We start from the raw sequence: 15,665 nt of genomic DNA, 5'->3' as shown, positions 1-15,665 counted from the left end.
TGGTAGATGATGCCAAAATATGATTAAGCTATACAACAGTAGCATTTGAGACAGTCAATGTAAATAATTTTAAAAGGTTATTGTGATGAATCACAAGCTTCATGAATGCAAGGCTGTTTAGAGAATGAATATTTAGTTTCATGTGTGTAGAGTTCTGACACTTCCCCATTCTCTATCAAAATGGAAAAGAAAAAAAATTTGAAACAAAAAGCCCAAGCAACCTTGGAAGGTGTCTGGAGCAAGGATGAGGTCAAAGTGGGTGGAAAAGAAAAAAACGGCGTAGAGTTCTGCCCTGTAAAAAACAGTAGCTGATTCTGAGGGCGTTTAGTGAGATTTTGTTATAGTTGAGCTGGTCCAGCGTCGAGCTGCAGTTAAAAGTGGTGAATGAGGTTCTGCCTCTACCCTTATGTCAGCATCCATATGCTCTGCATGCCCTGTGATGATCTAGTTCAAAATTACATTTCTCTTTTGCAGGGGAAGGACCTAAACCACTTTTTTGGTAGCAGCAGTGAATTGTCAGGCTTGCTATTGCACGAAAAGTTCATCCTTACTTAGAGTATGGAGCATGCCTGGGTTCAGTCTCCATTATATACCCAAATCAGAGATCATAAATGTTGTCTCTGATATCTGTCTTATTTTGATTAGAAAAAAACTCCTCTTGTGTACTTTATATAAAATTAAAACATGTATTTATGTATTTGTATGGTTTCCATGTGCAGAATGGATAGTAGTTACTGCAAGAAAATGTATTGTTCAGAGTTATTCAGCTCTATCAGAGATGCTTGATTTAAGAGAAAATGTCACCATGTATGACAGGTGATTTTGATTCTTTATTAAAGCTAGCTGAAGCAAATATCATTCCAAAATTTAGGCAGTGAAATATGAAAGCCAGCTTGGTCTTTTTGTCACATTATAGAGATACTCACGGGACATAAGGAAAAGAGGTAGTTGAATGTGTGGTATTATGTATTCATGAAATGTGTTTTAAAATGCATTTACATTCCTAATGAAAACACTTTATTTCTTTAATCCACCAGCTGACTGATGTGTGACAGTATGTCAGTTGCTGAGGCCTTGCATAGAAATGCCAGGCAATTCTGCAGGCTCTCTGGAGCTCAGATTAAGTAAATCTAGCACAGGGGAGAAGGTGGTAGTGTGGCTCTTTGTTAAGATAGATGGACAAAGAAAGGGAATATTGGGGATTTATTGAAAAATTGCTTACCTTGGGAATAATTTCAGGTCAGGGTTTGTGGTTAATTTAAATGGCACTTAGAGGAGACATCTTTATAGCATCATAAAATAGTTGGTTTTAACTAATTCATCAGACAGACTTCTTGGTTATATAGGCTATTGTTCTACTTGACTCGGCAGTTCTCATAATTAGGAAATAAAAAAATCAGTTCCACTTATGTTCAAGCATAAATTTCTGTCACTTCACAATTGAAAGATTTCAGCACCTCATTTGAGTTACTTTCAGTTCTTATATATTTGTTAGCATTGGTGTTGGCATTATTTCCAAATTTAGCAAAGCAGTGGTACCTTACTGGGTACTGTATTTTCTTAAAATATATGTGTGCGTTCTAAAACAGATCAGCAACATGGTCTAGCAACTCTTACAACATTGGTAAGCCAGGCTGGTTGTATTGTAAACAGTGTTTTCTTTGAATAATGCTGTTGTATTTATTTTGCATTATGCCAATAATAACGGAAGTTTGAATGACAGGATGAGAGAAATACAAGAAAATTATCTACATGAAATAAACGGGCAGCTCAGCATTTGCCAGACTTGAAAATCAAGTAACACAAGAGTGCATCGTCACTATACGTTGCCCAATTTTAAATCTCACTGAAGATGCATACGTAAGCAAGAGAACATGAACATGGCATTAAAAGAAAAAGTGTATGTTTGTGTGTATGTGTTACATAGATATAAAAAATAGTGGGACACATTTAAGAAGTGTTCAGGGGCATTGAAAAGAAAACTGGAGTGTTCATCCTGTACACCGGTAGAGTATTTATAAATATTCTCATTCAGAATGTTTGAGTTGTCTTTTTTTAACGTTTAAAGACTAGCTTTGCGTGATAGTTTAGTAGATTGCATAGGATCCGTAAGAATTGAAATGGCAGTGCTTGAGAGAGGACTCAAAAATGAAGTGATTTTGTAGTCTATTAAAGAGAATATAGTAACAACTGACCAAATACAATTAAAAAAGAACCTCTGAGAAGTCTCTTTTTCAGCTTGCTTTCCATATTTATAAGTTTTATCAGTTTGACATTAGAGATTGTAGAGCAGGGTGAGGACAGAGAACTAGAGATAAATAGTTAACAAGGCCCTTACTGAAGCGGTTGGGCCAGCATGAGCCAACACGAGAGAACTTCCCAGATGCTGCAGAAGTCTTGTGCCATAAGGGTGGCTGGAGTTCTGCCTGTCTGTTCTCCAGTCTCTCAGGATGACATTTGAGGACAAGTCTCAGATTAGAGCCCAAAATATAACACCATTTCCCCAGAGTACTATACCGGTTTCTAGTTCAGAGACTTCCTGAACGAGGCAAGTCTCTGTGCAGTTCGCAACGCTGAGCAGATTTCTCGTTCAGTCTCCCCTTGAGTCTTGCAAGCTTCTGATAGTTGTAACATCCTGTGGTGAGGAGTTTCTATAGACTGCGTGGTGTGAAGAACCACTTCCATGTGCACCCTGCCACGGCTGGCTTTTTCAGTGACCCTCACTCTTGTGCTGGAGGAGGTAGGTGATGCATGCAGCTGCTCCTAGGTGCCCTGTTCGTCCCTCCTACAAGTCTGTGGGTCATATCGTACTTCTGCAGTTTTAATCTATTTAAGAGAAGATGACCAGAACTGTGCCTGGTACTCAAAATGCAGTAGATCCATACGCTTTCCTAGTGATTTTCTGGTGGTTTTCTACTCCCCTCTTGATTTCTATAATTCATTTTGTCTGTGGCTGAATATTAAACCAATAGCACCATGAAATACCTACTGTACTACTGGAATCATCTCCATGTTAGCTAAGCCTTTGAGTGGTTACTGAATTATATTTACCAAGTACAGCGACACTAACATAAGTGTTAGTGAGTTTTGTATAGGGAAACATTTTTTTAAAGACAAACCAAACCTATAATCACAGAAATAAAATTACAAGAAGCAGTTCATATACACATGTAGTAAAGGCATTTAACTTTTACAGTCTGATTCATCTTACTCAAGACCAAATAGTTGCACAAAATTCACACCTTAAAAACTGCAGCGTTACCCTTTAAATCTAGTGATTCAGTGCATTAATAATCCTGAAAAAAAATGAATTCTTTAAGTCAGTTAAATGAAACTAACTTTGGAAGAAGTACTTAAGGACCTTCAGACAGAGGGAGTTAAATACTTTTTTCAAAAGCACTTTCTTTAAATCTTGTGTCGTAAATGCACAAAAATAAACTCTTGTAAATTCATTTGCAGCAAGAGTTTGCTTGATCATTTTCAGTATTTGTTCCAGCTCTTAGCTGTTATTGTCACAATGCAGGGAGGAGGCAGCACACAATGCAGATTCATGTGAATGTTTCTTTAGAAGTTTCTAGTGTAGGACAATGTAAACTTAACTGTATAGAACAAAAATACTTTTCCAGACTGTAAGCCTATATGTTATACCATCATAAAATGCCATATGATTGCTCCTTTTTGTAAATTAACATGTACTAGGATTTTAAAAAAACATTTGTAAGCAAGTACTATTAATACTTCTCTTACTCAGAAGTATACTCGTAATCTGAGAGTTTTTGTAACCTTCATTTCATTGTCTGACAGTAGTTAGGCCTGTCCTACTACACGACCTAAATTATTGTTGCTAAATTTTATAATGGGCTCCATAATTTAGAACAGCACTTACGACAGTGCAGAAAGCTAATAGGTGCCTATGATAGCAAAAGTTATTTCTGTAAAATCGAATTGTATTATGTCAACCATTTGTCTTTCATTTTTATATAAATATGCTGTTTACTTATTAATGTGCTCTGTGATTATCCTTATATTTGAGCTGAACTTTTCATGTGTTGGGATATTTTAGGAATTTTGTTTTAAACTGTAAAATATGTGCAAATCAACCTGTATCACAAGGAAAACAAATCTTTTAAACAATGATCTCTGTTCATGACACCGTCATGTTAGTGATTAACATAAAAATTAATCTCTATTTAGTTACGCAGTGTATTCCTAAAAGTTCGCCTTTTTTAAATGCTACACAGTTCATGGAGATTAATTTTAGCATGAGTAGACAAAAGCCATAACATGTATCAACTGTGCTCAGTGAATGCACCAACAGTCCACATGTGTGTATACACTTCAGTGTGGGTAGTGGTACTGGAATCCTCAGCGACTGCGAACGTGAAGAGGCGGTTGTGGGTGGCTGGGGTGGCTGAGGCATGTACTGTCACACTCACAGAGTTTTGCTTTCAGCTCTGTGGCCCTGCCCCTTTCCTGTGCTGCTTCTGGTGCTTCTCTGACCACTGTTGAGATGCATGCTGGCATCTTCACTTTCTTATTAGGATGAGAAAAATAATGTTTACTTTGATGTAGAATTTGCATTTTAGTGTGTGAGACAATAATCTTGCCATGGTAGATGCATTTTCAGTTACCAAGCATCAGTCTGTCCGAGCACTTTGGTCAGGATTTAAGTTACCCTCCAGAGTTGTAAGGCTATTGACACTAGTGGTGGAGTTAAAATACTTGAGTGTTTTTTAGCAGTACGTTTCCATACTCACAAAAAACCCCAACCCTGACAACTTCTTCCAAGATTCGTTATTAGAGCTTCAAAACAAAATGAAAAACTGAGGGACTTTGGCTTTGCTTGATGTAGCAGGGCTTGGTCAAAGGGAGCAAGTTTTTACTTCCCCGGGTTTCCCAGAAAAAAGCATCTCTTTAAGTTGGCTCTCCTTTTTAATAAATTAGTTTTAGAAACAGTTAAAATTATGCAAAGTTACATGCTTAATATATATCATTTAGTGCTTATATAAGGAATATAAATGAAGTAATAATTATTATGCAAACTAGCCACCAACACCTACCAGGCATCATAGTAATAACTGGTAACTCTCAAAAGAACAAATTATGTACTCATTGGATATTTCAATTTTCAGTGTTAACATTCGTTTGTTCAGTGCTGTGTGTAAACTCAGTGTGAGATTTTTAGTCTAGAAACTAGATAAAATTGAAATTAAAGATCAATAAGAAAGTTGAAAAGCAGAAAGCAGATTTTAATATATAAAAAGCAAAACCAGTAAGTTGTGCTGTACGTGAACCTGTTTCCTGTCATGTGGAAGTAGCAATAGATCCCATTTAAAAATTGATGAGGAATTTTCTGCCTGCTGCCCTAGGATATAAATCTGCTGTTGGAGACACACAAGGAAGCTGATGCCATTCTTAAATCAAACGGGATGATGCAGTCTGTTAGAAACAGAAATAAGTATTTGGGACAGAAATGTGCAGATTTTTGAAGGTGAAGACATTGATCATACTTCATGAACATTTACATGGATGTATGGTGTATTTTTCTTTGTGTTCACCCACTTTGAAGCTGTGGTTATGATGGATGCTAATTGAAAGATGCAGGCAGGTTCTTAACGGTGCTGATGTGTGCTTTCACATTCTGTTTTTTTCCTGAAGCATTTTTTTGCCTTTATTTTTTTCCTGCAGCATCTGAGTTAGTGGGGGGGGGGTTTTGTCTTACCATGTTTTTCATGTTTATATATGCAAAAATTCCTTGCATAATTTTTTTTAAATCGCTGGCCTGTCCCTGGGTAGCTCGCTCTATATATTTCTGTCTCTTTGCTTCAGACCAATCATCATAATATATCCAAAAGGGTTTTTGGTACATGTGGGGAGGGAGGGTGTTCGCTTTAGGATCTTGTTTTCCTTATGTTATTAGTTATTTGTTGCTGTTCTTTTCCTTACCCCTTGACATTCTGCTTTCCATAAAATAAATTCTCCCTAGCTATATATTCTTCTTATCTTATTTTGGAAGGGAAAGTGAGCTTTTTGGGGTCCCTGCATTTGGGAATAGTAAGTAGAGCTGGTGAAATAGCATCCCAGACTGCTCCCTGTCCCAGTCGGTGTGAGTGAAGTTCTAAGCAGATCCTGGCTGTGTTACACCCTGGGAGCAGTGGCTCCAGAAATGCCTCAGGAGGTGCTACTCCGTTCAGTAGCACTTGTGTGGCAGTTGTTCAGTGCATGGCTGCTGTCTTTTCTGTCTTCCAAATAATACCAAACAATACATATCTGTAATGTTGATAAGAATCAAATTATGGAATAATAAAATTACTTGAATCTAATGTGTTCTTTGGGCATATCTTCTGGTGGTTTTCCTAGTACAGGGACAGTACTTCCATGTAGCTGCTGGGTGACTCTGACCCCCGAGTATTTTTTCTGTAGTAAGAGTATTACTGCTTTAGTTTCTTGTATGAATGACTTCATCAGTGGTTCTGATGTCTGGTTTTGTGACAGTCAATATAAGCTGACGTTTATTCTGCTTCTTGTTGGAGTAAAAAATCCTGTGTTTTTTGAGTTAAACTGCTTCTAGTACCATGGCAATTCTCAAGTGCTAGTCCATGTGTGCAGAGCCAGTTGCTAAGAGAACACGAACACTCAATTTCTCTGTAATTTGCATATAAGATTGTAAAATTTCTAATGTTACATCCTTTTTAGGAAGTGTTTATCAATAATAAAACCATGACTGTAATTTTTTAAAAAATACTGTCTGAGTACAGTGAACTGTTTTAAACACAATCCAATGAAAAACCAAAATAACTCATTGAATACTTAATTATTCTGATATCCGTTAATAACCCTAATTATGGCATGACAGCTCTGGTGGGTAAAGACAGGTATGTTTCCTGTAAGGACTTCTAGTAGAGAGGTCTTGCTACTAGTGACCCACAAGAATTTTGAGAGGGAGAGTATTTCTAAAGGCTTGTGGTTGTATTTGCTCATCGTGTGAGTTGATCTAACAGCTGGTCTGTTTAAATTATAGTAAAGATGAAACATTGTGTGATATAGACAGTTCATTAATTAGAAGAGAATTATGCTGATATTGAAAGTTATGTTCTGGTTTTATTCACATTGTTAGACTGTATTTTCTGATCTAGCAGCAGAGTGACAGAATTTAATAAAATTAAATTTGGATATTACTTAATGCCATGTTTTGTATTAATCTGTTAATAGAGAAATGGCAGTATTATGATGGTCTACTGTTAGAATCTTACCAGAGTGGTGATTTCCTGTCTAGTAACTGTTTTTTTTTATTTTTTCCCCTTTTTTTTTTTTTTTTTTTTTTCCCCCTTCTGGCATGTTCCTGACGCTCCTACTTGCTTTTGGGAATGAATATTTTGATCCCTGTGAATTGTAGAGCCTATTGTGAAGAATGGCAGGCCTCCAACGTCTCACAGCATGCACTCATTTCTCCACCAATACACAGGATCTTTCAAGAAGCCCCCTTTACGGAGACCCCATAGCGTCATAGGGGGCAGCCTCGGCTCTTTCATGGCAATGCCCAGAAATGGGAGCAGATTAGGTAATTTACTACATTGTTTGTTTAAGTTCATTTTTATGTGAAGATTGTCTGTATTGATTCTTAGCAAGAGATGTGGTTATTCTAATGCTTTAATAAATCTCTGGGAATGCAGTAATCTTTTTCTGCTGTTGTTAGAGAAACTTGTTTTTAAGGTAGTGAATGTCTTAAATGAAAAAAGATTTTCAGGAGGAATGCAATTACAAGAACACACAGAAGTCACCCGTGAATTTTTGACAAGTTGCAAAGCTACAAAAGTTACAAAATATTCTTTGTTAATACTTTGCAAGAAACCTGTATGTCCATCTCAGTTAAGCATTGGTGAGAACTACCATAAATTGAACATGATAAAAACAGAGGATAATCGTCCTGTTTGTGGAAATTAAAAAGAACTGCTATATTACTTAGACTTCTGATTATCATGAGAAAAAAATCTCCTTTTTTCAGTGATAAATTAAGGCAACTTAACTATAATTAGCTTTTTATTGTGGTTCTGTGGGGAAAAAAAATTACAATTTTTTTTTTCTTTTCCTTCAAGTAATCTGTCATGTTGTTGCCTCCGGTCACCATTAAAGTTTTACCCTGCTTTTATGTTATTTTAAATTATGCTTAATCAATTGATAGTAGAAAATGAAAGTCACAGTTTAATTAGATTTTTATGAATTTTTCGATCTGCTGCTCTCCTTTACAAGTGTGTGATAAACTGCTTTCCTTCAAGATTAAGCTATAAGTCTTCAAGATAGTAGTCAAACCACTTAAATCCTCCTCTGCTGTAATATCACTCGTCATGTTCAGAACCTTGCCTTTTTATTGTTTGTGCTACCACTCAAACTGAAAAAATAATTGTCCTCTTGAATGGACTTTAGCAGCTGTTATCACAGAAGAAGACAGATTAGTGTGCACAGTTTGACTACTGTAGCAATTTCTAATTTCCCTCAAGTCCTATATACTTTTTTTTTTCTTTTTTACCTAGCCAGGCTTTGCTTAAGTTGCCAATAATCTAACAGGAAGACAAAAGTAATTGTGCACTTGAATCTGAGTTTAGGGATATTTAGTCTTTTATGGATTATTTGACAAATCAGATGTATATAAACTGTGTACAGGAGCAGCAGAGATGTATACTCTTGTATAAACATTCTAAAGCACTTGAAAAATGTAAATTTACCAATAACTTACTTCTCTTCAAAATTTAACTGACCTTCAAATCAGCTTTGCAAAACAAAAATTGGTAAACAGTTTTTGGTTTCTTTTAGTGATTTTCAAGTTTTCCCAAAACATTATTTTTCACCTGAAAAAAATACTAACAGGTAAGTATTGCAGAAGAATGCCATTAGTTTTATTTTTCGCAGGTGATCAAGTTTATGGGTGGTCAGGTGTTTAAATAGCACTCACAATTTTAATGTGTAGTCTGTAGGAAGTGTTTTAATAACATGTTTTAAATAGCAACAGATTCTTGTAGAATTTGTAATTCTGTTGAAGACGTATGGAATAGATCCTACTGACTGTACATGCGAATATGTTGAATACCTTTTTTTTGCTTTGGATGTAGTGATGCTATTAATTATGCTGGTGGGTTTTTTACTCCTCATTTGATAAAAATTTAAGCTACTTGTACATACTATCTAGTGGTAGAAAATACACAAGTACAAGCATAATTACTAATGTTCTTTATGCCCCTTCACATCTTCCCTCCTTTTGTGCCTGCCATATGGGAATGGTTGTTACTCAGCAGGATGCTGAGGTTTTCTCTGTTGGGGTAATGACATCAGAAATGAAATGTTCAAATAAGCTACACTACATGAGACTTTTTATTTTCTCTGCTTTCTTCATTCATCCTCTTTCTTTCCACTTTTTCCTGTATTCTAGTGGTGGAAAAATGCTATCAGAGATATATCCTTGTAATATCACAAAATGCTGGCAGTTAAAGGATGATTATGTGGTTAAAAACCAGGTTAAAATCAGACCTCTTAAAGGTCTTTTGCTTTTGAATGAGATTACTAATATAAAATTTGGTTGAGAAGCCTTGGAGGGTTTTGGAGATTTGTTTGCTTTCTGAATGCTGAACATGAGTTCCTACTGTTGTGGTAACATGTAAAATCCCCAAATACTTCTAAAATAGTTTCTACTTGGAAACATCTCTGTTAGCTTTAGGTTTTAAAAAATGTTTTGTAAAGACAGAAATTCTGAACTGATCTCTAAAAAGTGTGCCTTTGTTTACTTTTTTGTAGTAATTTTTAATTTAGTATTCAGTTATTGTGATGATTTTAAATAACATAGATGATTCTCATGCCAAATTGTGAATCAGCCATGCCACTGATGCAAACAGAGGTCAAGCTGAGTTTTTTTTAGCTCACGTGTATCTATACAGCTTCTAAAGTCTTGCCAGAAGCATTTAACTGCTGCAGTCCATGATGGAGCCAGAGCTAATAAACCCTTTTTGGACCTGATCTGGCTGAATGTAGGGCCAACTTAGTTGTCCTTCTTCCAGATTTGTGTTACTGGAAACACTGGAGAAGCATTTGGAATGTGAAAAGCCAACTGAAGCTGGCCCACCTGATGAACCCCAATAGCAGCCAGGGGAGAATTCATCCCTGCTTCTGGCAGTGGTGTTGGTATAGTTGTGGAGAAGTTTTGTTTCTTTGTCATAAATATTGGAATATTGAAAGCTGTATGGAAGCATCATTCCTTTCATAGTTTGGTAATGTTGACGGCAAAGGCTATTTCTCACTATAGCCTTCCTCAGCTCGAATTGTTATTTATGAAACTAATCATAAAATGTAGCCACTTCAGAGAAAAGTAAGCTTTGGAAAAGTGCACCTTGGAAAGAAGCCAATATGCAAGTCACATGATTATTTTTGTAATAATTTGAAATAAGATGGAAAGATCGTGCAGTCTGACTCACTACTGACTAATTAGTGGATGTTATTTTAGCTCACTTGGAGGAGTTCTCATTTGCTGCACTGTAGGTCCCCTGTATGAATTTCTTCTGTGGTGCATTCCTCACAGCTGAACTAAGGACAGCTTTTTCTTTTAAATGTACTTCCATAGTTTTCCTGTTGTGTTGTAGTCATCTACAGCTTTTCATTACATGGTCATACCAGATATTTAATTAGATATGTGGAGTACATTCAAATAAACATCTGTGTAAGAGAACAGCTGGGGTATTCAGTGAAAGCAATTCAATAAATTATTGAACCATTAAAATCTCTGAAGACCATGCAAGCTGACTTTGGTGCAGGTGAACATACCCGTAGAAAAGTGTAGAGAAATTAAGGAAATATTTGCATGATTTTCATCATTGCTTAATCAAATATTATCATCATGCATCTGTGTAAAATGATTAAAATTACTAGGTTAATGCCTTTTTCCTGGGTTTGTGCTACTAAAATAATGAACATCAGGGTCTACTAATGCCTTTTAATTGAATAAAATAAAAGGACACATTTATATTAGATGATAACACAGTCAAGGTTTTTTTAAAACCTTAGCAGTATCTCTGTTTAGAATATAATTAAAACATCTGCAAACCCTTGTAGATAGGAGCATTTGGGTATTTAGCCCATCAGAAATTCAGGCATGTGTTTAATGGTAGATTTTTGGATGCTACAGTCAGTATCCTGCTTAAATCCATTGGGTTATGGGTGCATAGCTTGTCCAGAATTGCCAGCGTTAGTCATATCACAGTAGGCTTCAAAATAGACAGACCATCATCTTATTTAAGTCTGAAACGCTAAATTTGTAGATCTGGGTGGTATAGACCCGCTTCGTCTTCACATTCCTGATTATAAAGAGCACAATCTCCTTGTGCCTCAAATGTGTGGGCTTGTGTTACTAGTTTCTTAGTTGTGTATTATTGCATAGGTGGTCATCTTAGTAGAAGAATTACCTTTGTCAAGTCGAATATTCTTTGTAGTTTTGAGTGTTGCATTTTGAAGTGTCATTTTTTTTATAGTAATTTCATAATATGTACGCTTTTGTGAATTGAACACAATAAGTATGAGGGTATCAATCACATGATTAATGTCACTTTTTAAAGAAGAAATTGGGTAATTGCTTCATGGCCTAAAATACAATAATTTCATCAGGTTTATTTTTGAGGTTGTCCAGATAACTCTCTTGTCTAGCTTCAATAAAGAAAATAGACTCTGGGGCCCAATCAATGGGCTTATACTAAATCATGAGAATAAATAGATTGGGGAGCAATTGTCAGTAGCTGTTACACTTAATTTTACAAACAGAATCTCAAGAGCTGTAATCGCTAAAAATGGATTACATAATCTCTCAGAAAAATATTTTAAAAGAGAATCTTTATGAAATAACCGATACGGTGAATGTGCTGTTTACCAGATACAACAATGCTGGCAGAACAGCTTCGCTGCAAACAGTGTTTTCAGTATAATGGTTTTATATGACTAAAAATAACTTCTACAGTTCGATAGAGATTTTTAAAAAAGACAGCTATCAAGTCACTACAGCGAATAAGAGTTTTCTTAGAGACTTGGCAAAAAAGAGTCACGTTCTGTCTGCTTGGCTTAAGGTTAAGGCTGATCTTTAGGGACCACTTCCTGAAAATCTTTTTCTCTGGTTCAGACTACTGTGCCTGTAGAAGCATCGAAGAGTATTTACCTCATTTAAACCAGAAGATTGCTGCTTACTATGCCAGGCGTGCAGCTTATTTTTTTCTTGTTCAGTCCAAATCTGAGCATGATTTGCAGGGAAGATTTTGGTGCAATGTGGACTTTTAATCGAAATCCAACATAGATCTGCATTTCTGCTGGAAGATTTGCTTTGTGCATGAGATACCTGCTTAGTTTGTGTGTTTGATTACAGTACTTTGAATTAAAATACATGATGCTAATACCTTATGAGTTAATATTTTTATATCCATTCTGGTTTCCGTAAAAGGAAATTATTTGTACTGAGGAAGAATTGGATCCTTTGAAGTCTACGTGATTCTATGTGAGCTGAACTAGACAAACATTTTAGAAGATGTGCTGATAACCAAACATTGGCCTAAAGGCTTTGATTTTCTAGAAAGTCCAGCTTTCTTGCTTGTTGATAAAATTTGTATGTTCTCTTTTGTTTTTTATTTTATTGCTGTAATGCTGTGCAAATGTTAAATACTTTCAGGTGTGTTGGTAGTAAGGCTGAATTGAGCTCTGTATGTTTTGCTAATATTAATATTTTTAATGGGTAGAGTTCTGGGAGTTTTAGTTGTTCCTCAGGTTCTCTTTTGCCCTGTACAAGATAATGCTTAGTACCAAAGATCAGGAGAGCAGGGAAACTGGTGTCTTTTGAAGCACCTCCTTTATATGTATAAGTATTTAATCTCTCCAGTAATTTGGAGTTCAAATATTTAGAGGTAATGATGAAGCATTACTTGCAGTGAATTGCTTGTATGACCAGTTTCCTGTTGTGTGTCCTTTTGCAAGTCACTTGGCTCTTTATGCTATTAATGACACCACCTTGATCCTCTCTTCATTTATTATGGTGGTTGTGTTCCAAAGTCTGGAAGATCCTGTGGGGCTTAAAAGTAATGTATATACATAAGATCCATAAACTCTTGTGTGTGGATGAAGCTAAAGGATTGTGTTAAAGTACCAGTTTCAGTTGACATGAAGATCTTGCAGCATCATATAACTCAGGCAGCCTGTTACCAAATTCTTCCACAAGGTCACAAATTTCATTTAATTGCTCTAAATACCAGGTCTTCTGTTGAATCCACTTGTATGTTGTAGGTCTCTATTTAAATGGTCAGAATATATCCTCTTCTTCCACATGTGCACACTGTTGGTTTTTATATCTGAAGTTTCCATATTTGGCATTTGTGAAAATAATACCTATATCTTTCAGGGTTCTTTTAAGCTTTCTGAAGATAACGTTTAGGTTGCTAACATCAGGTAGTCTGATTTGAAAATGTTAAATATTTTCAGTAATGTTTTTAGCCTAGAGCGGCTAAAAGAGGAGAGATAGTGAGGGGTTTTGGGAACTGAAGCAGTGAAGGGAAGGTGGTTTATAGGAATTAAAATTAGGGTTGGACTGCCTGTCTTTTGTGTTGGGAAACTAAGTTCTGTTGCAAACCAAATAAGAAAAATAATGATAAGTATGTATATGTACGTATATGTGTATGTATAAAGTAATCCTGTTCAATTTGTGATTCCTGAGCCATAAAAAGTGTATCAAGACTACCCTGACTGTGATGAGTCTTTGACTCCACCATATAACCCAATACATAGTAATGAAACAGTTGTTATCCATCTGTACGAAAGAGATATTTGGTGGAATACTGATGAACTGTTTTCATGTCTTTGGATTATTTTTAAGATATTGTTCATGAAAATCTGAAAATGGGGTCAGATGGTGAAAGTGACCAAGCTTCTGGAACGTCATCAGATGAAGTTCAGTCTCCCACAGGTGTTTGTCTCAGAAACCGGATACATAGACGAATCTCAATGGAGGTAATTTACTTTTCACATAAGGATCATCTAAGTTGACCAGAGTTGGAGGGCCCTTTAATTGATTGTTATAATTGATTGCCTTCTCAATTGACTGTAACTGTTCTGGCATATATTTCATGCAGAGAGCGTTATTTTATTATTACTTAAATTCTGTCTTCCTTTGTTACACAGAAATCAGATGGTTATCTTGCCTTGCTTATGAGCTGTTAATTTTGAAAATCTAAATACGTTTTGAAACTTGAATTTGAGGGAAGAATTTAAGTGTAGCCTTTGAGTATCTTTCTGCCACATTCTGTGCAATTCACTGAGTATATTCAAGAAGATACACTGTTTAGACAATTTTTAACTTAAGACTGTTTTCTAATCTTTATAACTAATGCTACAGCACTGATGGCCCGGACTGCTTCAGCCTTTCCCTCTCTTCCTGTTTTTTAAAGAACGGAACTTTACAGGATGGTAAACAAAAGGAGGAAAAGTACCATATGAATAACTGTGCACATAATTTCCTTTATTTATGAGTCTTATTATGAATACTTGCCACCCTTGTGCTTGCTTTGCTGTCATTTCCTTTGGCGAAGAAAACCAGAATGCTTCCCTGTGTGAGTGTATAAAAATTACAGTTATAATGATGCCTTTGTTACAGAAGCATGTAAAATTTTAGTGTTGCTGCTTTATAGCATACATACCAATATGCGTAGTTTGTAGGATTTTAAATCTTCATTCAAAGCCTGATATCAAATACAGGGTTGGGGAAACAGATCTGGTTAAGTTACAGTAGGGTGTACATGCCAAAAATATTTTATTTGTGAGGCGTTCCGTTATGCTTGGAATTCCAAGACTCCAAGCATGTAATACTGATACGATTTCAGGAACTTGCGAATTAGCTGTATTATTTCTATCATTTCTTGCACCTGGGGGGTTTTGTCTTCAAATTCTTAAATGTGTATGTTAATCTCAGGTTTGATCTAAAGACTGTTAAACCATTTACTTGAGAGACATAAGGTAGGTCTATTGATTTATGCAGGATGATTAAGAGGGAAAAAATGTCACTGTGAGTACTTGCACATCACAATGTATGCAGGAGAAAATAAATATCAAGGAAATTACTTAAAAGTATTATTTACCTTTTGTTTATTGTCTGTTTGCATTTTGAAATGTGCATTTAGAAGGAAAGAAATAAGAAAATTACTGATATATAATCAATAAACTGAAATTGAAATGCGTCAAGTCTTGCAGAGACAAAACTGACTTTTGAATTTAAAGAATGCTGTCATTGAGAGTTTTTTGGTTGACTTAGGTTTATTTTTTAGAAGTGCTTTGTAGCAGAGTAGGTGGGTTTTTTACCTAGTTGTGCATTCCAGAGGAAAAAAAATATTAACAATCTTTGTGCCTCTGGTTAAAATACCTTTCTCATCATAATCTTTCAGCTGACTCTTTCATTGCCTAAGTGAAAAGGCCTTAAGTGATTACATCATCTGCCTGTCTTTGCCTCCTCCTGTTTTTCCCATGGGTCATTTTCTGTCAGTTATGACAGATGAATAGAATTCTCAAATGCTAATTTTCTATTAATTTCTGTGAAAAAACTCAGCTTTGAGAGAGATTGCTAATGTGTCCACTGCTAGAAAAGATGCAGCCTTTATTAAACACCA

General features: G+C 35.7%; 1 protein-coding gene across 4 annotated transcripts in view; it reads left to right on the top strand.

Annotated features, from left to right (window-relative positions):
- The window catches only part of CDK17 (cyclin dependent kinase 17), a 96,655-nt gene that overhangs the window by 45,177 nt on the left and 35,813 nt on the right, over positions 1-15,665 (top strand). For all 4 annotated transcript variants that reach the window (XM_040596089.1, XM_040596090.1, XM_040596091.1 and 1 more), the window contains 2 exons: positions 7,397-7,561; positions 13,883-14,016. In XM_040596089.1, the coding sequence (XP_040452023.1) occupies positions 7,397-7,561; positions 13,883-14,016 (299 nt within the window). The remainder of the gene's footprint in view (positions 1-7,396; positions 7,562-13,882; positions 14,017-15,665) is intronic.

This window comes from Falco naumanni, chromosome 5 (genome assembly GCF_017639655.2).
Source record: "Falco naumanni isolate bFalNau1 chromosome 5, bFalNau1.pat, whole genome shotgun sequence".
NCBI classification, from domain to species: Eukaryota; Metazoa; Chordata; class Aves; order Falconiformes; family Falconidae; genus Falco; species Falco naumanni.
The sequence above is the reverse complement of the archived record's forward strand: the minus strand, read 5'-3'. Positions and strand labels throughout refer to the sequence as shown.